Below are 25,240 nucleotides of genomic sequence, written 5' to 3' on the forward strand. Positions count from 1 at the left end.
CTGGAAGTCCAGATATACTACATCTACAGGATCCCCATTATCCACTTTGCTTGTCACATCTTCAAAGAGCTCTAGCAAATTAGCCAAACACAATTTACTTTTCATAAAACCATGCTGACTCTTATGGATTGCATTTTGACTTTCCAAATGCCCCATTACTACTTCCTTAATAATGGATTCCAACAATTTCCCAATGACATACGTTAAACTAACTGGTCTATAGTTTCCTACTTTCTGCCTCCCCTGCTTTTTGAATAAGGGTGTTATATTAGCATTTTTCCAACCCACTGGAACCTTTCCAGAATCCAGGGAATTTTGGAATATTATAGCCAATGCATCCATTATCTCCGCTGCCATTTCCTTTAAGACCCTGGGATGTAGGCCATCAGGTCCTGGGGACTTGTCATCCTTAAATCCCAATAGTTTGCGCAGTACTTTTTCTCTAGTGATGGTGATTGTTCTCAGTTCCTCCCCCTCTATACCCTCTGCACTACCTGTTACTATTGGGGTGGTCCTCCACTGTGAAAACTGAGGTAAAATATTGATTAAGTGTCTCTGCCATTTCTGCATTCCCCATTATTAACTCGCCAGCCTCATCCTATAAGGGATCAACATTCACTTTCGCTACTCTTTTCTTTTATATACTTGTGGAAGCTTTTGCTATCAGTTTTTACATTTTGCGCTAGTTTTCTTTCATGATTTACCTTTGCTCTTTTTTAATTTTTTTAGTAACCCTTTGTTGAAGCTTCCCAATCTTCCAGCCTGCCACTGACCTTTGCAATTTAGTATCCCTTAGTTTTTGCCTTTATGTTATCTTTAACTTCCTTGCTGAGCCATGGATGCTTTTTCCCCCTCTTACCATCTTTCTTCCTCTTTGGAATATATTTTATTTGGGAGGAATTGAATATCTCTTTAAATATCTGCCACTGTTCATCAACTGTCCTACCTTGTAGTCTTCCTGCCCAGTCCACTAGAGCCAAATCTGCCCTCATGCCTATTTAGTTACCTTTGTTTAAATATAGAACCCTAGCGTGGGACTCACGTTTCTCACTCTCAAACTGAACTTGAAATTCTAGCATGTTTTGATCACTCTTCCCTAGAGGATCCTTTACTATGAGATCATTAATTAATTCCATCTCATTACACAAAACCAAATCCAGAATGGTCTGCTCCCTGGTTGGTTCCACAACATATTGCTCCAAGAAACAATCTCTAATACACTCTATGAACTCTCCCTCAAGGCTAACCTTGCCAATTTATTTAGTCCAGTCTATATGCATATTAAAATCATGCTAAAAGCCCCCATCTATCGCTAGCCTTCTATCCAGCTTCACCTGCTCCACCCCCCTTAAACAGTATAAATTTCAACACAGTTCTACTTCTCTTTAGCACTGAAGAAGGGTCAAATGGACTTGAAACATTAACTGTTTCTCTCTCCATTGGCCGGCTGAGTTTTTCCAGCATTTTCTGTTATTATTTCAGATTTCCAGCGTCTGCAGTATTTTGCCTTTATGAATGAAGAGATACTGGGAGCTTGCCAGAAAGGTATGGCAAAATCATGGGGGATTTTAATCTACATGTAGACTGGAAAAATCAGATGGACAAAGGTAGCCTAGATGAGGAGTTCGTAGAATGCTTCCGGGATAGTTTCTCAGAACAGCACGTTCTGGAGCCAACCAAAGATCAAGCTATACTAGACCTGGTATTGAGCAACGAGATAGGATTAATTGATAACCTCCTAGCGAAGGCACCCCTAGGTAGCAGCAATCATAATATGATTGAATTTTACATTCATTTTGAGGGAGAAACAATAGTGTCCAAGACTAGTATTTTAAACTTATTTAAATACGGGCAATTATGAGGGCACAAGAGCGGAGCTAGCTAAAGTGAACTAACAAATGAGGTTAAGGGGTAGGTCAATAGAAGTTCAGTGGCGGACATTTAAAGGGATATTTCAGAATACACAGCATATATACATTCCAATGAGAAAGAAAAATTCTAAGAGGAGGGTCCAGCATCTGTGGTTAACTAAACAAATTAAAGACAGTATCAAACTTAAAGAAAAAGCATATAATTACGCAAATATGGGTGGCAGGTCAGAAGATTGGACAGAATGTAAAAAGAACAGCAAAGAAGGACAAAAAGATTTATAAGGAGGGAAAAATTAGGGTATGAGAGAAAGCTAGCTAGTAATATAAAGATAGATAGTAAGAATTTCTATAGATGTTTAAATAAGAAAAAGAGTTAACAAAGTAAGAGTTGGCCCTGTAGAGTGTGCATCTGGGGAATTGATAATGGCGAGTAGGGAGATGGCAGATGAATTAGACAGGTATTTAACAGGTATTTTGCTTTGGTCTTCACTATAGAGGACACAAGTAACATCCCAGAAATAGCAGTAAATCAGGAAATGGACCGAGGAACTCGGAAAAATTACAATCACCAGGGAAGTGATATTGAGCAAATTGTTGGGTCACCGGGCTGACAAATCCCCAAGCCTGGATGGACTTCATCCTAAGGTCTTGAAAGAAGTGGCTCATGGGATAGTTGATGCACTGGATTTAATTTTCCAAACTTCCCTAGATTAGGGAAAGGTTCCATGAGATTAGAAAATGGCAAATGTAACTCCTTTATTCAAAAAGGGAGGGAGACAGAAAGCAGGGCCTGAATTTTTCTCTTGTTGAGCGGTCGCACGACCAACCCGAACGAGCATAAAATGACTTGTGATGACATCAGTCGAGCACCCTGATGTGGTCGCGCACTTCCATGATATTTCAGTTGGCGGGCGCGTGCCTGAGTCGGCAGTGCGCCCTTATTCAATTGATTGAGTAGAATTATTCGCTGCCCATCCAACCAGGGCCCGATCACGGATGGCTTCGCGACCGTTCCTGGGCCTGCCCTCTGTGCTTGCCCAACGAAGGTAAAATTCTGCCCCATTTAAACTACAGGCCAGTTAGCCTAACATCTGTCACAGGGAAAATGTTAGAAGCTATTATATATAGCAGAGCACTTAGAAAAATTCAAGACAATCAGGCAGAGTCAACATGGTTTTATAAAAGGGAAATCATGTTTAGCCAATTTATTGGAGTTCTTTGAAAGAGTTACATGTGCTGTGGATAAAGGGGAACTGGTGAATGTACTGTACTTAGATTTCCAGAAGGCATTTGATAAAGTGCCACATCAAAGGCTATTGCAAAGAATAAAAGCTCATGGTGTAGGAGGTAACATATTGGCATCAATAGAACATTGGCTAGCTAATAGGAAGCATGAAGGGAGTTGGCATAAATGGGTCTTTATCTGGTTTGCAGCATGTGATGACTGGTGTGCCACAGAGATCAGTGCTGGGGCTCAACTTTTTACAATTTATATAAATAACTTGGATGAAAGGACTGAAGGAATGGTTTCTGATGACACAATGATATATAGGAAAGTGAATTGTGAAGAGGATGTAAGGAGGCTACAGAGTGACATAGTTAGGTTAAGTGAGTGGGCAAAGATCTGGCAAATGGAGTATAATGTGGGAAAATGTAAAATCATCCCTTTTGGCAGAAAGAATAAAAAATAAGCTTATTATCTAAATGGTGAGAGATTGCAGAGCTCTGAGATGCAGAGGGATCTGGGAGTCCTAGTGCATGAATCACAAAAGGGTAGTACGCAAGTACAGCAGGTAATTAGGAAAGCAAATAGAATGTTATCATTTATTGTGAGGGGAATTGAATACAAAGGGAGGTTATGATTCAGTTGTACAGGGCATTGGTGGGGCCACATCTGGAGTATTGTGTACAGTACTGGTCTCCTTAATTAAATAAGGATGTAAATGCATTAGAAGCAGTTCAGAGAAGGTTTACTAGACTAACACAAAGAATGGGTAGGTTGTCTTATGAGCAAAGTTGGGCAGGTTAGGCTTGTATCCGCTGGAGTTTAGAAGAGTAAGAGGTGACTTGACTGAAACATTTAAGGTCCTGAGGGGTTTTGACAGGGTGGATGTGGAGAAGATGTTTCCTCTTGGGGGAGAATCTAGAACTAGGGGTCATTGTTTAAAAATAAGGGGTCACTCATTTAAGACAGAGATGAGAAATTTTTCCTCTCAGAAGGTTGAGAGTCTTTGGAACTCTCTTCCTCAAAAGGCAGTGGAAGCAGAGTCTTTGAATATTTTTAAGGCAGAGCTAGATAGATTCTTGATTAACAAGGGGGTGAAAGATTATCAGAGGTAGGCACGAATGTGAGGTTGAGGTTACATTCAGATCAGCCATGATCTTATTGAATGGTGGAGCAGGCTCGAAGGGCCGAGTGGCCTACTCCTGCTTCTAATTCGTATGTTCGTATGTTCCTATGCAGCTTGCCAGTTGCACACCTTATAAATGCCGTTGTGAAATATGTCAGCATGCAATCACGCCAACGTACGCGGATAATTCAGCATGGCGGGGAGTGGGGGATGATTCTGGCGAGTTGGGCTTATAATGATATACAAATGTATTACAATGAAGCTCCTGACATCCAACAGTGGGAAACGCAGTTCGTCATTGACAGGCGGAGTGTATAATTGAAAACTGGTTTCACGAAGGCCTGAAACCAATTTTTTGGTCTACCCGCCAATTCCGTTCACACCTGCCATGCCGCCTGATGCCAGCAGCCATGGAAAATGCCACCTACAGTAGAAGCAAAGTTAATGGCCCATAGCTTCTGATCTCCAGGGCCCTGTGCTTGGGGGCTACCCCAAAGATTTTCACTGGGACCTACCAACCCACCCCACCCCGCCACCCCCTCTAAGAATAGCATGGCAATTTATCGCGAAACTCAAACTTCCATTGGACAATTTCCCTGCACTGGGAGCCATCTGATACTATGATTTAAATCGCAGTCTTCGGATGGTTCTGAATGTCTTACAGAAATAGTTACCCAGGAAAAGTTGGAAAGATTAAAACCACTTTTAACTCCTGCTTAGCTACATACTGATCCCACGATGCCCATGAGATCCCTCCCAACTACCCCGCATCCCTCACACTATCCCCCACATCCCCCATGACTACCCCATGACCTGACACAGAATCCGCTGACTAACCCCCACCCCACTGACTAGCCCCTCAAAACTTCCCATGGCTGCCCCCCACAACCTCACACAGGACCCCCCTGACTAACCCCCACGACTACTCCCGCATACACCCCACCCCCCAGTCTACCTTCCCCAACAAGACCCTAACCCCCAACTATTCTCCTGACCCTTCACGGGACACCCCCCTGACTACCTACATAACCCACCCATAGGACCCCCCAGCCACCCTCCCCATCCCCCCAACTACCCTCCTCACCTCTCAATTATACCCCACCCCACCCAAATACACCTCAGTGCACCCTCCCCACCTCCCCAACTACCCTTACTACCTACCCAACTAACCTCGCTGACCACACCCCCGCCACTGGTCAACCCTCTACTGACCACCCAAACCGCTTGAACCCCACCCCCCCCCCCACCCCCGCATTGCCTATCCGACCTCCCCACTGACCAATCCCCCCACCTACCTGACCCCAAAGTGGCTAAACCTTTATTCCTCCTTGTTTTGCATCAGCTGGCCGGGGGTGGAGGGGGGCCGCGTGTAAAAGAGCGGCGTGTCTTCCTTACTCTCAACTCCCCTGCACTCAACCGTACACCTCGGGAACCCATTGCAATGCACTATTCTCCACAAGCTTGAGTCGGAAAGTCAGGCGAGAATGAAGCAGCTGCATTTTGGTTTAAGTAAGTAGTATTGGAGTGGCAGCCTGTCTGTGATCTCCATTCCTTGGAAGTTATGGCCTATTGTGGTTTTACCAAATGGAAATTGTGTTTGACAAATTTATTATAGCTTTTTGAGAATGTCACTAATAGGGTAGATAAAGGGGAATCAGTAGGTGTTGCAATCTTGGATTTTCAATAGGTATTTGATAAGATGCCGCACAAAATATTAATATACAAGATAAGGGCTCATGGAGTTGGGGTAATATATAAGCATCACAAAAACAGAATTACCTGGAAAAACTCAGCAGGTCTGGCAGCATCGGTGGAGAAGAAATCAGTTAACGTTTCGAGTCTTCATGACCCTTCGGCAGAACTGAGTATAGTTAGGAGAAAGGTGAAATATAAGCTGGTCTAAGGTGGGGGGGGCGGGGGGAGAGAGAAGTTGAGGGTGGGATGATTGTGGAGATAAGCAAGCAGTGATAGGAGCAGATAATCAAAAGATGTCACAGACAAAAGGATCAAAGAGGTGTTGAAGTGCCCCCCCACCTTAGACCAGCTTATATTTCACCTTTCTCCTAACTATACTCAGTTCTGCCGAAGGGTCATGAAGACTCGAAACGTTAACTGATTTCTTCTCCACCGATGCTGCCAGACCTGCTGAGTTTTTCCAGGTAATTCTGTTTTTGTTTTCTAATATATAAGCATGATGGAGGATTGGCTGACTCACAGGAAACAGAGAGTGGGGATAAATGGAGCACTTTCAAGTTGGCAGGCTGTAACTAGTGGAGCGCCACAAGGATCAGTGCTGGGGCCTCAGCTATTTACAACCTATATTAATGACTTAGACTAAGGGACAGAGAGTAGTGTATATAACTTTGCTGATGATACAAAGTTGGGTGGAAAGGTAAGCTGTGAGGAGGACACAGAGGGCCTGCAAAGAGATATGTGAGCGGTCAACATGGTGGCAAATGGAGTAAAATATGGATAAGTGTGAGGTTATTCTCTTTGTAGTAAGATCAAAAAGCAGAATATTTCTTAAAAGGTTAGACATTTTGTTCATGTGTTGATGTTCAATGAGACTTGCGTATGTTCGTACAAGGAACACAGAAAGTTAGCATGGAGGTACAGCAAGCAATTAGGAAGGCAAGCATGTTGGTGTTTATTGTAAGGGAATTGGAATACAAGGATAAGGACGTCTTGCCATAATTGTGTGTGGCTTTGGGGAGGCTATATCTAGACTACTATGTGTAGTTTTGATCCCCATGTTTAAGAAGGGATATACTTGCATTAGAGGTGGTACAGTGAATGTTCACTGGATTGTGTTCTGGGATGAGGGGGTTGACCTATGATGAGAGGTTGAGTAAATTAGGTCTATTTTCTCTGGAGTTTAGAAGAATGAGAGGTGATCTCTCTGAAACCTACAAGGTTCTGACGGGGTTTGACAGGGTGGACACTGAGAGATTGTTTCCACTGGTTGGACATGGGGGCACAGTCTCAGGATAAGAGGCTGATCATTTGGACTGAAATAAGGAGAAATTATTTTGTTCAAAGGTTTGTGAATCTTTGGATTTCTCTACCCCAGAGGGTTGTGAATGCTCGATTATTCAATACATTTAAAGCTGGGATAGACAGAGTTTTGGTCTCTCAGACAATGAAAGGATGTGAGGAGTGAGTGGGAAATTGGATTTGAAGTCCAAGATCAGCCATGATCATATTGAAGGGTGGAGCAGGCTGGACAGGCTGAGTGGTCTATTCCTGCTCCTCATGTTCTTGTGGACCTTTACTTTATATCGAACCCCTGCTGAACCTGCAATGGGACTATTTCCTGAAATGAAGAATGTGCTGCTGATATCTCTCATCTTGATTGTGAACAACCAAGTCACATGGAGTTTTTCTCAGATACTGTTCTATCTGTTCTACCATACATCAAAGCCTTGAAATCTGATGCTGCTTATCCATCTTCCTCTGGTGTGCTTCACCTCCAGAATGCAGGCTGCTCGCTGGGATTAGCAATCATTCCACAGACACATACTCCCACCACACCCCTACCCTTAAAGTTAATGTGAATGGAGACTAATATCTTGACCGTGAGCCCAGCTGGGTCAGTCTATGTCCCAGGATGTGGTTGGGGGTAGCCGGGTGAGTCCGCGTTCCAGAGAACCAACTCTGAGAGCTAATATGTTGCTGTGCTGATCAACTACTGCATTGATGTCTTCCAAACAAAATTAACATTTAATCCAATTTTATAGAATAGTAGTTGGAAATGGGAGAGGGGTGAGAGGCAATGAGGAGACAGTCTGATCCCAGCTCGCACTGGGTATTAAGATATGTCTATGTGCATACAGCTCACAAAACATGTGAGAGTAAGCATTAATCACAATGAACTTACAATAACATGTGACAGAAGATGAGATTCAGGGCAGAATTGTCCCAGATTTGCACAGTGTGTTTGTCTAAGTGTGCAGCAGGTGTGAAAAATGGCATTTTACCTGCTGGCCACAATGACGGATTTTTGCGCCATATTGTCCCCATCTTGGCACATCCCACCTCATGAATAATGCATTCATGGAAAGCATGCCAGATTGCTGGTAGGCAGGCTTGGATTTGCCCGCCATGCTGTGACCTCAGCGCTTCCTCTCTCCAGGTGCCATAATTAAAGTGCACCAGGGCAGGGCCTTCTTCATGTCTTCAGACCAGGACTGCTCCAGGCAACAGATGGCCCCAGAAGCAAAGACGACAGCCCCCAAATTTAGTGACACCTCTCTGAGCCACCTGTTGGACACAGTTGAAGGCCACCGCAAACTCCTCTAAACCTGTTCTGGCTGCAGGAGGTCCACCAGAGTCACTAATCTGGCCTGGGAGGTGGATGCAGAAGTGGTCAGTGCACCCGGAGCACAGAGGAGATCAGCCATCCAGTGCAAGAAGAGGATGAATGCTCTCATCTGTTCCACCAGGGTAACTCAACCACCTCATCAGTCTCAACTCACACGCTCACAAACCCATCGCATATATTCAGTGATCTCACACCTCAAGGAACAACACCACTAACTCTCACACACACCCTCACATCTCCATCAGGCTCATATCCTCTAAAGCTCGTGTCCTCATTCTGTCCATGTCTCTGCTCACCACACAAACGTTCCACACAATGCCATGCGTCCTGCTCACACTCTCTCCAGGCAGGAGAAGCCTGCTCACATTAGCAGGAAGAGGTCCCTGGTCTGGGGGATGGAGTGGTCCACATTAGGCTCCTCACTCATTTTGAGGAGTTTGCCATCACGCTGCTTTTGACTCTGCTGCCATGCACTAATTATCTCAACTTCGGTTCACAGGGAGCTCTGCCACGGGACCAGCACCCTCAGCTAGCCAGTTCCTCAGCTCCATCCAGGTCCTTACCTCCAGTCAAGAAGACTCCTCTGCCATTGATGAGCTGGAAATGAGCAGCCTGGAAGACCCATCACAGCGCTTACCCACACCCTCCCACCTCGGTTGGACCTAGATTTAGAGCAGGCTCAGGTTCACAATCTGGTGGTCACCTCACAGACACATGTCCACAGCATGAGGAGGCAGGTTCAGCCGATCTCCCCAGAACTCAGAGGACTGCAGGGGAAGAGGCACCAGTGAGGTCCGAGTCAGATGATGAACCTCTGGATTTGGCCTTCCAACTCATTGTGGAGAGTCAGCAGAAAGCGGGGGAACATCAAGCAGAGCTGTTGGAAGCCCTCAACTGAGTGGCATGCGAGTTGGAGAAGTGTGTCTGCCTGCTCTCTGATGCCCACATTTGCGCATAGGGAGGTCTCCTTGGGGAGGATGGCGGACGTCATGGAGACCCTGGTCCAGCAGAACGTGGAGATGCGTGCAGACCTATACTCCATCGCGGGAGCCATGGGTGAGTTCCTGCAGTGGCAACGCGAGAGGGAAACTGGGCACCTCGACATCCCCCCCAGGTGCTCCTTCCCCTCAAGGAGTCAGACCAGGGCCCTCGGGCAGCCGAAAGGAGGATGAGCGGCAGCTGGATACTCCTGGTTCATCTACTGAGGAATCTCAGAGGCTGTCCTCTCCCTCTGAGGCCTCTTTATCTGTGACCACCCTCGTCAACCTCATCCTCTGTCACCGCAGAGGGAGCAGCTGGCCCACAGGATGACACCAAAGCAAGCCGGGGCGGGGCCCTCAAAGCCTTGGCTCTCCATTGGATGCACGCTAAATTCATCAGAGGTAACAGGGCCAACCGTTGCACCAGGCTGTCTCTGGCCCTGCTGAAGATGTCAGGGCAGCAATTAGAAGAATTGGTAGGCATAGAAAAGATAAAAAATTCTGATCACAAGTGGCTGCATGGGTGAACACATTTTGTGACTTTATAATCTGAAAATATATTCACTTTCACTGAATGATATGTAATGTTGTCTTTCTGCTTCATTTACAGGCTCCACGTTTCCTCCCCCTGCATCCCCCCACCCCCTTGACCACTAGCAATTCAGCTGCATGCAGCAAGACCACAAGGTATTCTGAAGGGAGAGGTGCGTGTATGGCAGAACGCTTTGGAGCCTCGTGTAAGCCCTCTCCCACTCACATGGAGCCTTCATCCATCACACTTATCTCAATGTCCTGAGCATTTTCATTGCTGCCTGCTGGGGCTCTCTTTTGCTTGTCCTGCATCTCTGCCCACCCAATGATCGCACTCCCATGCAGCACCTGTGCCCATCCAATACGAGGCTCCGCTCACATTTGATTTGCGCAGCATGGTAGTCATTACATTTTTGATTAACTGCCCTATCCTTTCCCCTCCCCCAGTCACCCATGTCCTCTCTTGAATCACAGTCCCTTGGCATTACCTTCCACTTCCCCACTATTACCCTATATCCCAAACCCTTGTCATTCCGGGATGTACAGGTGGAAGTGCACATTCCCTATCTTCCTGAGAATCCCACCCCCGTCCACATTGGCCTCCCCGACCTCCTCCTTCCCCAAACCTAGGGTCCGTGTTTGCCGTCACGTCCCTATCAACCACGCTGACCCTTCTATCAGTACTGAAGCACCCTCACCCCTCCAACCCTACAGGCTCCCTCTGCCCCCTCTCATACTCCCCATTCCCTCCTATCATACCCACCCTCAGTTTGTTCACAAGGAGGCGGTCATTGACTCCATAGACCCCTCCCGTGCATGTTCACCTGGACATCTCACCCCCCACCCCCTTACTCCTTCCTCCACCGTATTCCCTCCTCCCACTGGACACCTTCCTCCCTCCGAACTCTCTCCTCTCCCCAAACACCTTCCTCCCTCCGAAATCCCTCCATCCCCCGGACACGTTCCCCCCTCCAAACTGGCTCCCTTACACCTTCTTACCCCCTTACACCTACCTCCCCACTTGTACCATTCTCCCCTGTTACACCCTGCTCCCCCTGTACTCCCTCCTCCCCCCTCCCAACCTCACTCCCATTAAGCCTTCACCCCTCCTCCCCCCCAACCTCATCTCCCCAACACCTTCACTGCCCCCAATCTCATTCACTGCCCCGACATGTTCTGGGCCAGCGTGTTCTCCTGCCAGCGTAACGATAAATCTGTCGTGGGGGCATAATTGGAGCTTAGTGGGATACAAAGTGGGTTCATGCTGGGTTCCAGCGGTATTCGTGATCCGCCATGGCAGACACCATTGGATGATCCCACTGGCGTGAAACAGATTTCTGCCCCCCCACCGAATTCTTCCCCGACCCTGCCTGCTGTGACCCCTGGCTGCAAACCGGAGCAAAAAATTCCGGCCTCAATCTGCTTGAATGTGGATGCGACGAGAAATCTGCAAAACTCTCCACCAAAAAACTATTGGTTCAGTTTAATTAAACATTTCCAAACTGAGACTTTTGGTAGCCAAAGGGATGAAGGGATATGAAACCAAGGCGGGCAAATGGAGTTCAGATACAGATCAGCCATCAGTCATTTAATGGCAGAGCAAGTTGCGGGGCTGAATGGCCTCCTTCTGTTCCTATAATTAGCTTCACAACAAACAGGAGATTCTTCCCCTGTTATTACCTCCATTGTAATAAGGCCTGAGCACAGGGATCTCTCTCTTTTATCAACAAGAAATAGAAAAGGAATGATTATTAAAGGGAATGTTAACACAAAGTACACAGCAGCAGTATTAAAGTCCAGTACATTGATAGTGTATTAAGCTATGATATATAGTGAGCAATGATATGCTGTTTAACTCAAGGAAAGATCAATATGAAGGTCAAAAAATATTAAAGTACTGTTTACAGATACTATACAGATACAGATTCTAACAAAGAAACATTGAGGTCCATTGAGTTCACTGTCTACCATCCTGGTAGTCACATGATACAAGATAATAAAGTTGTTGAATAATAATTGCACTGAATCTCCAGTAATTTACAACAGGCCCAGACACGAAGCCAGGAAACTCCAGTGGTGGAAAACTGTTGAAACTATAAATGCAAGATCGTCTGTTCCTTCTGAGCACTACCACAGGCCATGTCTCAAATTATTCTGATATTGTATTACAGTTGTTCTTTTCCAATAAACTGGAATCTTTAATAGGATTTTCCCTCCAGAATATTGTGCAGAGTTTACAAATTGTTTATCCCCCTTCCTTACTTGGGGGCTGAAACCTTTTCTCCAGGATGAAATCTCTCTCTCTCTCTGTAGCTCTCATTGTGTCTATCGATGCTCTGAAATGGTTCCCAGCCCATTATAGCTAACACTAAGACTATGGTCACTGACCTCCACCCACCTACACTCTGTCCCATCCCTGAGGATACACACACCCTCCATTCTCCCCCCCTACACTCTCTCCACCCCCTTGTCCAAACTCAATGTCTTCTCCCTGTTTCATAGCCCTCCCCTCCCACTACACGCCCCACCCCACAACCCCCTCCACCCTGCTCCCCTCATACACACCTGCTCTCTCAACATTTCATTCCATTCATTCCAACGGGCTGTGTCCACTTATGGTGCAGCAATGAACGAAATGTGCTCGGAAAGCCAATAACAAACCCAATGTCCATGTGCAGTTTGGAGTGTTGTATGAGTTCTGTTGGTACATTCACTGGCACTGGAAGAGCTGCACAATCACTGTGTGTGTTAGCAGATAGGCCAAAGCAGCATCCAACTGTACCCAACACCAAAAAATTAACACACCACTTTACACCACCCACAAAGCCTTTAGTCCTTCCATTGTTGCAGGCACAGTCTTACTGGTGGAGCAGCTGGTGCTAGGACAATACACAGGCTAGAATACATGTTCAAGAGTTAGTCCACTGGAGATTTTCAGATGGATAAGTGTATAACTGTGCTGTTTAATATGCAAGTGGTAAATAGGCAGGTGATTGAGAGATGAGTCACATTGCTCCACACTGCCTCTGTCTACAACAACCTGAGGATCTCAGTTGAGAGGAATACTGAGGCACTGTCACTCCACAGTCTTTCTCTGCATCAAGAACAATGTCTGCTGCTATCTCCATCAATCGCAGTCCATGTCACATGTCTTCCTGCTGCACTAATTCCCTTGATGTGTCTCAACAGGGACAAAAAACGACCTCCTGTCAGCTGGAGCTTCCTGTCTTGTCACGAAGGCTGTGAGAAGAGACAAAAACTGTGAAAAAAAGTTCCAGTCCCACAGCAGAGCTCTCCCTCATATATAAACACGTAGTTACCATGAGGCCATAGGAGGAGATATGACAGTATTGAGTAAGGAGATTATCAGCGAGCTGGAGAGAGAGGGTGTCCTAGAGGGGTCAAGGACAGAATCTATTTGGTTAGAGCTAAGTAACAACAGAAGTCCATTACACTCCTGGGTATATCCAAAGGCCACAAACTAGTTAGAATGAGAGAGAGGAACAAATTTGCAAGGAAATTACAAAGAAATGCAAACACTCTAGAATAGGTTTAATGGAGTCTTTCGCTATTCTATGAATATTAATAGAGTAAAGGGCAGAGAGGGGGAAGAGTTTTTGAAGTGTGTTCAGGAGAATTTTCTTGATCAGTATTTTTCCAGCCCAATGAGGAATAAGGCATTGCTGGGTCTGGATCTGGGGAATGAGGTGGGTCAAGTGGATCAAGTGGCAGTAGGAGAACATTTAGGAGGCAGTGATCATTGTATCAAAAGGTTTAGGTTCATTATGGAAAACTACAAGGAGAAGTCCAGAGTAAAAATAATTAATTGAGGGAGGCGCAATGTTAGTGGGATGAGGACAGATCTGTCCCAGGTAAATTGGAATCAAAGGTTGGCAGAGAAAACTGTATGGAACAATCGACTGCCTTCAAAGAGGAGATGATTTGGTCACAGTCAAGGTACATTCTCACAAACGGGAAAGGTATGGTGAACAAAGCCAGAGCTCCCTGGATGACTAAAGAAATAAAGATTAAGATGAAGCAGAAAAAGGGTGCGTATAACAAATGTCAAGTGAACAATACAAGTAAGAACCAGGCTGGATATGGAAAATTCAGAGGAGAAGTGAAAAAAGAAAGCAAGTATGAGAAAAGACTGGCAGCTAACAGAAAAGGGAATCCCAAAGACTTCTATAGACAAATAAATAGTAAAAGGAGGAGTGGAACCAATTAGGGATCTAAAAGGGGATTTGCATATAGGGGCAGTGGGCATGGCTGATGTGCTAAATGTGCACTTTGCATCTGTCTTTACCAAGGAAGAAGAAGATGCCAAAGTCATAGTGAAAGAAGAGGTAGTTAAGACACCAGATGGGCTAAAAATTGATAAAGAGGAGGTATTGGAAAGGTTGACTGTGCTTAAAGTTGAAAAGTCACCAGGACTGAATCAGATGCATCTGAGGATGCTGAGGGGAGTAAAAGTAGAAATTACAAAGGTGCTGGCTATAATCTTCCAATTCTGCTCAGATATAGGAGTGTGGTGTCAGACGATTGGAGAATTGCAAATATTAGACCCTTGATCAGAAAAGAGTGTAGGGATAAAGCCAGCAACTGCTATTAGCAACTAAGAACCTGCCCTGAGTATACCTTAGGAAGTAATCCTCTAGGCTACCTTTGCCAATTTTATTTGTCTATTCTATATGAAGATTAAAGACTTCCATGATTATTGCAGTACCTTTCATGGAAGGCATTATTTCTTGATTTATACTCTATTCTACAGTGTAGCTACTGTCAGGAGGCCTATAAACCACTCCCACCAGTGACTTCTTTGCTATTTCTTAACTCCACCCAAACTGATTCTACATCTTCATCTCCTGAACCAAGATCACTTCTCACTACTGAGCTAGTTGTATCTTTTTTATTACCAGAGCTACCCCAACTCCTTTTACTTTCTGCTTATCTTTCTGAAATGTCAAGTAACCTTGAATGTTCAGTTCCCAGACTGGGTCATCTTGCAAACTGTTATGTCTTTATCTGTAATCTCTTGAATGGCTTTCATATCATATCCATTCAATTTAATTTTGCCATTAATTTATCTTGATAAAATAGCTGAATTCATTCAGGTGAAGACCTTTTTAATGTTGTCTTTTTACCATTTTTCCCTAATCTAACTCTATTTGCTGGTGCACTCTTGTGGTCCTGTTATCATTACTTATATTGCTACCCTGCGCTATTGCCTTTTCCATTCTTTTTAACTTCCTAAATTTCCCCTCACTTGAACTCTCCACCCACCCTCTCCCCATTATTCAGTTTAAATCTCTTTCTACAGCCTAGTTATACGATTCACCAGTACCCTGGTCCCACACAGTTCACATGAAGACAATCCCAATGGTGCAGCTCCCGCTTTCCCCAGTACAGGTGCCAATACCCATTTCTCCCACACCAGTCTTTAAGCCGCACATTCAACTACCTAATCTTACCCTATGCCAATTCACTCATGGCTCAGGTAGTAATCCAGAGATTATAACCTTTGTGGTTCTGCTTTTTAATGTATCCCCTAGCTACGCATAATCCTTTAGCAGAATCTCTTTCTTATGTCATTGGTACCCACATGGTCGATGTCAACTGGATCCTTCCCCTCCCACTCCAAGTTCCTCTCCAGCACTGGCACCAGGAAGGCAACAGAGCTTCAGGACTCGTGCTCTTGGCTGCGGAGAATGGTATCTATCTCCCTAACTATACTGACTCCTACTATTATATTCCTTTTTACTCCCCCAACTTGAATGGTTCCCTGCACCACAGTGCTGGGGTCAGTTTTCTTATCTTTCCTGCAGTTCCTGTTCTTGTCCACAGAAGCTTCAAGAACTACATTCATGTTGGACAATTGCAAGGGCTGAGGCTCCTCCAGTGCTACCTCCTGGATCCCCTTACTTGTCTCCTGACCCTGATCACAGGCTTCATTTGAAATCCAGGTAACTTCCCCTTTCCCTGATGCGTCACATGTCCGAAGCTCAGACTCCAGCTCATCAACTTGGAACTGAAGTTCCTCAAACTGCAAACACTTACTACAGATGTGGTTCCTATGGTCAAACTGGTGTCTGTCCCAGTTCTCATATGCCACAGCTGCAACACATCACCTACTCTGCCACCTTTATTGTGTTTTACTTAACTAATTAGGTTATGTTTTGAAACATCATTCAATTGTTTATTTATAGCTTTTAATCTAGGTAATAACCTAGTTTTATTTATTAAATTTAGTTATATGTGGATAATCCTAATTTAACTCTCTGTTTATATTTATTTTGTAAACCAGCACCTCTTACACCCACCTAACTGAATTCCCACAGTTACTAAATTCCCCTGCACCCTGCTGAAATCTGCACTAAGGTGAAGCTGCTCTATGCAAATACTGATTTCCTGGCTTTTAGTTTGCATTAAACATTCAGAGAGACTAAAAGAAATGCTCACCAACCAATCACCTACCTGCTTTCCTGTGATGTCACACTTTGATCTTTTTCCCCTGCTTTTTCAAACTCTTGATTGTCAAGTTGTCATTCCCCTCCTCCTCCCCCCTCATCCTCCCCCTCCCCCAACTCCTCCCTGTCCCCATTCCCAATCCCCCTCCCCACTCCCTATCCCCACTCCTCCACAGCTCCGCCATCTCTGCCCCACATCTGTCCCCTTCCAACTCAGCCCCCCTCCCCTACCTGCACCCCTCCCCCTTCCCTCCCCACTTTCTCCCTTCTGCCTCCTCCCCCCTCTGCACCCCCCATTGCCCCCCACTTCAACTCTGCCCCCTTCCGTGACTGCCCCACCCTGCCCCCCCTCCTCTGGAATCTGACAAAATAACAGTAGAAACGGAGATAATGGAGGTAATGGATACAGTGAAAATTGAAAGGGAGGAGGTAGTGGAAAGGTCAGGTGAAATTATTCCAAATTTGCATAAAGTTGTTTTACCCGCAGACCGCAATGGTGGGTTTTCGTGCCATATCGTCCCATTCCCGCCTCATTAATTATGTGGTAGGAAACACGCTGGAGTGCTGACGGCAGACCTCTGATTTTCTGCCATGCCATCACTTCTTCACGCCGGCCACCATATTTAAACTGTAGCCACGGGCACACTTTTCAATGCTTGCAGCCCTGGACCAGTTCGGTGAAGACATGGCCCCAAAAGCCAAGAAGAATGCAGCCCCCCCGATTCAGTGACGCATCCCTGGGGTGCCTCCTGGAAACCGTGGAGATCCACTGCAATGTCCTCTACCCCGCCCTGGCTGCAGGAGGCCCATTGGTCTCACCACTCCGGCTTGGGAGGTCGGCCATAGGACACGGATGAATGACCTCATCCATGCTGCCTGGGTAAGGAAACCATCTCATCACTCTAAACTCACACACTCACAAGCCCATCACACATTCACTGGCATCTCACTCACTGTCAGCTCAAGAGACATCAGCCACTCACTCTCTCTCACACACCGTCACATCTCCATCTGGCCCCATCTCCTCTGGAGACTGCCTCCTCAGCCCTCACCATCTTGAGGCCACTTGCACAGATCAACATGTGCCCCCTACACACACCCTGGGATACCCCCTACCTCAGTACAGCTCTCGTCCTGCAGCCTCTTTCCTTGTCTGAGGCCACTTCTCCCCCTTCCCCAAGCAAGCCCTAGCCCTGCAGCCATCAAAAAGCCACCCCCACCTTACGGCTGGTCTGGTAGGTAGAGACCTGCCTGTGAGTCCCCCTAAAAAAGGTGCTGCCTGTGAAGCCTGGTGCTGATACGGCGAGTGCTGCCTGAAGCAAACAAACCTCGAAGCCCCACGCGAAATGCAGCTCACCAGGTGCCCGTCGCTTATGTACAGTTGTGATACATGTCGGCGTACAATCACACTGGCCTGCCCAGCTGATCCAGCATGGGGGGCATGATTCCAACGAGGACAGCTTATTATGAGATGCTAATGTATTGAAATTAGCTTCCCAACATGTGGCGGTGGGAAATGCGGCCCAACACGATCGCAAGCTGGTTTCAAAACCGATTTTTGGTCTTCTCGCCATATTGTCCCCCGCCCCCCAGCACACCATGATGCCTGATGCCAACAGGGCTGGAAAATTCCGGCCTTTGGCTATGTTTAAAGTAGGTAAGTCACCTGGTCCAGATCTCAGGTTGCGAAAGGACGTGCGGGTGAACATAGCAGAAGGGCTTCTCTGAATCTTTCAATCATCCCTGGATAATGTGGATGTGTCAGAGGATTGCAGAGTGCCAATGTGACACCCTTATTCAAGAAAGGGTGTAAGGGCAGACCTAGCAACTACAGGCCAGTTAGTTTCACATCAGTGGTGGCTAAGGTTTTCAAATCCATAATCAGGGAACGAGTCAAAGTGGGTGACTCTTTAACACCCTCTGAAATGGCCTAGCAAGTTACTCTGTTGTACAAAACCACTACAAAGACAAAAAGGAATGAAACCGGATGGACCACCTGGTATCGGCAATAGCACTCCCAGCCCTGTTGACCCTGCACAGTCCTCCTTCCAATCATCTGGAGGCTAGTGCCAAAATTGGGAGGGCTATCTCACAGACTGGTCAAGTAACAGCCTGACGTAGTCATCCTCATGGAATCATACCTCACAGATAATGTCCCAGACCTGGGTATGTCCTGTCCCACCAGCAGGACAGACCCAGCAGAGGTGGCGACACAGTGGTATGCAGTTGGGAGGGAGTTGTCCTGGGAGTCCTCAACATCGACTCTGGACCCCATGAAGTCTCATGGCATCAGCTCAAACATGGGCAAGGAAACCTCCTGCTGATTACCACGTACCGCCCTCCCTCAGCTGATGAATCACTGCTCCTCCATGTTGAACATCACTTGGAGGAAGCACTGAGGGTGGGAAGCGCACAGAATGTACTCTGGGTGGGGGACTCCAATCGCCATCACCAAGAGTGGCTCGGTAGCACCACTACTGACCGAGATGGCCGAGTCCTAAAGGACATAGCTGCTCGACTTGGTCTGTGATAGTGGTGAGGGAACCAACAAGTGGGAAAAACATACTTGACCTCATCCTCACCAACCTGCCTGCCGCAGATGCATCTGCCTATGACAGTATCATTAGGAGTGACCACCGCATAGTCCTTGTGGAGATGAAGTCTTCACATTGAGGATACCCTCCATCGTGTTGTGTGGCACTACTACTGTGCTAAATGGGATAGATTTCGAACAGATCTAGCAACTCAAGACTGGGCATCCATGAGGCGCTGTGGGCCATCAGCAGCAGCAGAATTGTCCTCAAACACAATCTGTAACCTCATTGCCCGGCATATCCCCCACTCTACCATTACCGCCATGCCAAAGGATCAATCATAGTTTAATGAAGAGTGCAGGAGGACATGCCAGGAACAACACCAGGCACACCTAAATTGAGGTGTCAACCTGGTGAAGCTATAACACAGGATTACTTGCATGCCAAACAGCATAAGCAGCAAGTGATAGACAGAGCTAAGCAATCCCACAACCAATGGGTCAGATCTAAGTTCTGCAGTCCTGCCACAACCAGTTGTGAATGGTGGTAGACAATTAAGCAATTCACTGGAGGAGGAGGCTCCACAAATATCCCCATCCTCAATGATGGAGAAGCCCAGCACATCAGTGCAAAAGATAAGGCTGAAGCATTGGCTCTAGGCCCTGACAATATTCCGGCAATAGTACTGAAGACTTATACTCCAGAGCTTGCCGTGCCTCTAGCCAAGCTGTTCCAGTACAGCTGCAACACTGGCATCTACCCGGCTATGTGGAAAATTGCTCAGGACAGATATGTCCTGTACACAAAAAGCAGGACAAATCCAGCCCAGCGAACCGCCCCATCAGTCTACTCTTGATCATCAGTAAAGTGATGGAAGTGGTCATGAACAGTGCCATCAAGCAGCACTTGCTTAGCAATAACTCGCTCACCGACACTGAGGTTGGGTTCCACCAGGGCCACTCAGCTCATGACCTCATTACAGCCTTGGTTCAAACATGGACATAAGAGCTGAACTCCCGAAGTGAGGTGAGAGTAACTGCCCTTGATATCAAGGCCGCACTTGACCGATGCCACATCAAGGAGCCCTAGCAAAACTGGAGTCAATGGGAATCAGGGGGAAAACTCTCCACTGGACCGGTCTGGTGGAGCCCTGCTGTACAGTCTGCAGAGGGTGTCACACATCATCGTCGTCTCCTGCACCCTTTGCAACCTGGCGCTGCAACGGGGAGGGGAGCTGGCTGAGGGGAAGAAGGAGGAGCTGGAGGTCTCCTCTGATGAGGAGGACGCCAACAAGGATGAGCGTGAGGAGGTCCTCGAAGGCGATGATGATGGGGATGAGGCTCTCGCACTGGTCAGACGAGGCAGGCGCACTTGGGAGGCCCTCATAGCTGCTAGATTTGTGGAGGATGATGACAACATGCAGTGAGGTGACCCCATAGATCCTCACATTGCATCTGTGAACATTTGGCTCCAGTCTGGCTGATGGCAGCGCCAATACCCTCTGTGAAAATGCTACCATCATGGAGACGCAGTGGAGGCCCTAATAGTCGCTCAATCACAGGAGAATGATGACAACATGCAGTGAGGACACTCCATAGATCTTCACATAGCCTCTGAGAATGTCTGGCCCCCGTCTGGCTGAGGGCAGCTCACTTGCACTCTGTGATCAGGGTGCAGAGACACAGCTGCGAAACTTTAAATGCATCTGATCCTTTGTCAACCTTCAATACCTCATCCCTTCAGGAGCACAGTGTCACTGGTCACAGATGCTGAGCGGTTGGGGGCCAGCCTCACCTTAAAGATGCTGAGAACACACAGAGAGTATGAGAGAACTCTGTGGTGCCTGCCCATCACATTCTGGCAGCAATGACCAGCACCGCCGAGGTGCAGGCATCAGTAATGTTTCCAGGGAGTGTGAGGCCATCACTTTGGCCCCTGCACAGAGCACAGGGAAAAGGCCCTGGACTGAGACATCTGCCTTTATACCCGGTGCGGAAGGGGGTCGGGAAGGAGGAGGACCTCCTCGTGAACCTGCTCCTGGGCCTGGCCAAGTTGGCCATCAACAGGTCCAGGCAGCGGGCGATCGACGGGGGAGTCCCGCCCGATTGTTTGTCCCTCTTCCGCGGCTACGTTCGCGGCCGGATGTCCCTGGAAAGGGAGCACGCGGTGTCTGCCGGCACCATCGAGGCCTTCCGTGCCCGGTGGGCACCGCGGGGACTGGGGTGTTTTGTTGACCCCTTTAATCACATCTTAGTTTGATGTTTTTAAGGTTCCTTTAAAAGTTTTTCCTTGATTTTACAGCTGACCTGACTTAGGGGCTGTGCTTGATTTCTCCCTTGTTTTTTTGCTCATTTAGTTTATTGTTTTGACTCAAAAGAGTTACATTTCTCTTAACAAGGTGTCAGCTGTGGCTCAGTTCATAGCACCCTCGCCTTTGAATCAGAAGGTTGTGGGTTTGTGTCCCACTCCTGGAAACCAAGAACTGTGAATGTACTCGAAAGAGTTACATGCGATCTGTTGATAAATCGAAAGAGTTACATTTCCTTAACGAGGTGTCAGCTGTGGCTCAGTTCATAGCACCATTGCCTTTGAATCAGAAGGTTGTGGGTTCATGTCCCACTCCTGGAAACCAAGAACTGTGAATGTACTCGAAAGAGTTGCAATCCGTGACTGTTGAAAAATTTTTTGCGAGGATGCTTGCAGAGTTTTGTGGGAGGACCTGCCGCAGGTTGGCCCGGAGGGCGCCGGAAAGCTTGACTCCCCTATAAGTCTGGGGGAGCTGACCGGTGCCCTCGATGGACTCTCAAGGGGAAAATCCCCAGGACTTGACGGGCTGACCGTGGAGTTCTTCAGGCCATTCTGGGACGTCCTGGGGGGCGACTTTGCGGGGGTCCTGGGGGAGAGCATTGCTACCGGGGAGATGCCCCTTTCGTGGCGCAGGGCCGTGATTGCCCTGTTGCCGAAGAAGGAGGATATCCGCCTCCTTAAAAACTGGTGCCCGGTCTCCCTCCTCAGCACGGACTATAAAATCTTCGCTAGAGCCATGTCTTCTCGGCTCGGCACCGTGCTGGACCACATGATCCACCCTGACCAGTCCTACACCGTCCCGGACCGCACAATTTACGATAACATCCATCTGGTCCGGGACATAATCCACCATTCCCAGAGGGCTGGTCTGTCGAGTGCCTTCCTGTCCCTTGATCAGGAGAAGGCGTTCGACAGGGTGGATCACGAATATTTACTCGGGACTCTGCGAGCATTCGGTTTCGGGACGCATTTTGTCACCCGGATCCGAATTCTGTACACCGCCGCGGAGTGTCTAGTGAAGGTTAACGGGTCCCTGACGGCGCCCCTTCGCTTTGGGAGAGGGGTACGTCAGGGCTGCCCCCTGTCTGGCCAGTTGTATTCTATTTGCGTGGAGCCTTTCCTGCGCCTCTTGCGGAGGAGGTTGTCGGGATTGGTTCTGCGCGGGCCGGGAATCGGGGTGGTCCTCTTGGCATACGCTGATGACGTGCTCCTAATGTTTAGTGACCCGGCTGACCTGCGGAGGATGCGCGAGTGCCAGGAGGTCTACTCTGCGGCTTCTTCTGTCAGGATCAACTGGGAGAAATGTTCTGGACTCCTGGTCGGCCCGTGGCAGATGGATCCCCTACCCGAGGAGCTCAGGCCTTTCACCTGGAGCAGGACCAGCATCCTCTGCCCTGCCGAGGAATCCTGGCCGGCCAACTGGCAGGAACTGGAGACGAAAGTCACCGCTCGCCTGCGGCGCTGGACAGGACTGCTCCGAGTGCTGTCTTACCGGGGTCGAGTTCTCGTCATAAACCAGCTGATCGCCGCCATGTTGTGGTATCGGCTGGTCACTTTGACCTCTCCCCCGGACTTTGTAGTGAAAATCCAGAGAATGCTAGTTGACTTCTTCTGGGACAAAAGATTGCACTGGGTCGCTGCTGAGGTTCTGAGTCTCCCGCTTAGGGAGGGCGGTCAGGCGCTAGTGTGCCTACGCACGCAGGTGGCGACTTTCCGTCTTCAGGCCCTGCAGCGATACCTTTACGTCGAGCCTCCTCCGAGATGGTGTGCCCTGGCGACGTATTTCTTCCGCCAGGTGCACGGCCTGAATTATGACGTGCAGCTCCTGTTTGTAGATCAGAGGGGCCTTGGTGGCTCCTTCCAGGTGTTGCCCGTCTTCCAGGACCTGATCAAAGTCTGGAACATGGTTGCCACGCAACGCAGCTCTCCCCCGTCAGGAGTAGCGGCTATCGTCAGAGAGCCGCTGCTCAGGAATCCGCCCCTTCGTCCCTTTCAGTGGCTAGCGGAGAGGAGGGCTGTGACTGCCGGGGTGACCAGGGTCGGGGACGTGCTGGGTGGCGGAGGACTGGGCTGGATGCTCCCGCAGGAGCTGGCGCGCCGCGCGTCAGTGAGTGTCCAGGTCGCAGCCGATGCCATCCAAGACCTAAGGACGGTCGTGCTCGGACCCGATGTCATTTTAGGTCTCGAGGCGGCCCAGGTGCGCGGTGATCTTCCGACTGAACGTTCCCCTGTTCGGACGGAATTCCACATTGGCCCCAAGACCCGAACCCTCCCTCGGGTGCCGGTGCCCCGCAATAATATGAGCCGCCTCGGGGACATGCCCTCTGTGCCATTTGGCACGGTGCGGAGGGGTTTTCTGTACGGACTGCTGCTGCACATCTTCCATTTTCTCGCCCTGGTCCGCCGCCCGGACATGCCCTGGCGTGCCTTGTTGCCGTCCGGCGGTGGAGGCCCCCGATGGGAGGCCCTCTATGGAGGAGTTCTCCCTCTTTCTATCGGGGACCTGGGTTGGAGGGTGTTGCATGCAGCAGTCCCCTACAATAGGAGAATGTTTAGGTTCACGGATTCCCAGGACACTTGCCCTTTTTGCGGTCTTGTGGAGTCCATGGACCATGCATATATAGGATGTCTTAGGCTGCACTCCCTTTTTAGTTATTTAAAAAATCTTTTGTTACTATTTTGTTTGCACTTCAGTCCCACGCTCCTGATCTACGGACACCTGGTGCGGAAGGGTGTCGGGAAGGAGGAGGACCTCCTCGTGAACCTGCTCCTGGGCCTGGCCAAGTTAGCCATCAACAGGTCCAAGCAGCGGGCGATCGACGGGGGAGTCCCGCCCGATTGTTTGTCCCTCTTCCGCGGCTACGTTCGCGGCCGGATGTCTCTGGAAAGGGAGCACGCGGTGTCTGCCGGCACCATCGAGGCCTTCCGTGCCTGGTGGGCACCGCGGGGACTGGGGTGTTTTGTTTACCCCTTTAGTCACATCTTAGTTTGATGTTTGTAAGGTTCCTTTAAAGTTTTTTCCTTGATTTTACAGCTGACCTGACTTAGGGGCTGTGCTTGATTTCTCCCTTGTTTTTGATAATTTAGTTTATTGTTTTGACTCAAAAGAGTTACATTTCCCTTAATGAGGTGTCAGCTGTGGCTCAGTTCATAGCACCCTCGCCTTTGAATCAGAAGGTTGTGGGTTCATGTCCCACTCCCGGAAACCAAGAACTGTGATTGTACTCGAAAGAGTTGCAATCTGTGACTGTTGATAAGAGGTGTCAGCTGTGGCTCAGGTCATCGCACCCTTGCCTTTGAATCAGAAGGTTGTGGGTTCATGTCCCACTCCCGGAAACCAAGAACTGTGAATGTACTCGAAAGAGTTACATGTGATCTGTTGATAACTCGAAAGAGTTACATTTTCCTTAACAAGATGTCAGCTGTGGCTCAGTTCATAGCACCCTCGCCTTTGAATCAGAAGGTTGTGGGTTCATGTCCCACTCCCGGAAACCAAGAACTGTGAATGTACTCGAAAGAGTTACATGCGATCTGTTGATAACTCGAAAGAGTTACATTCCTTAACGAGGTGTCAGCTGTGGCTCAGTTCATAGCACCCTCACCTTTGAATCAGAAGGTTGTGGGTTCATGTCCCACTCCCGGAAACCAAGAACTGTGAATGTACTCGAAAGAGTTACATGCGATCTGTTGATAACTCGAAAGAGTTACATTTTCTTAACGAGGTGTCAGCTGTGGCTCAGTTCATAGCACCCTCACCTTTGAATCAGAAGGTTATGGGTTCATGTACCACTCCGGAAACCAAGAACTGTGAACGTACTCGAAAGAGTTACATGCGATCTGTTGTTAACTCGAAAGAGTTACATTTTCTTAACTGTCCT

At 48.0% G+C, this 25,240-nt stretch overlaps 1 protein-coding gene across 1 annotated transcript in view; it reads right to left on the reverse strand.

The window, feature by feature from the left end:
* Positions 1 to 12,614: 12,614 nt before the first annotated feature.
* The window catches only part of LOC144688689 (endothelin-3-like), a 213,729-nt gene continuing 201,103 nt past the window's right edge, over positions 12,615 to 25,240 (reverse strand). The window contains exon 4 of the mRNA XM_078555524.1: positions 12,615 to 13,294. Within this exon, the coding sequence (XP_078411650.1) occupies positions 13,264 to 13,294 (31 nt within the window). The 3' untranslated portion in view covers positions 12,615 to 13,263. The remainder of the gene's footprint in view (positions 13,295 to 25,240) is intronic.

This window comes from Cetorhinus maximus, chromosome 13 (genome assembly GCF_964194155.1).
Source record: "Cetorhinus maximus chromosome 13, sCetMax3.hap1.1, whole genome shotgun sequence".
NCBI lineage: Eukaryota > Metazoa > Chordata > Chondrichthyes > Lamniformes > Cetorhinidae > Cetorhinus > Cetorhinus maximus.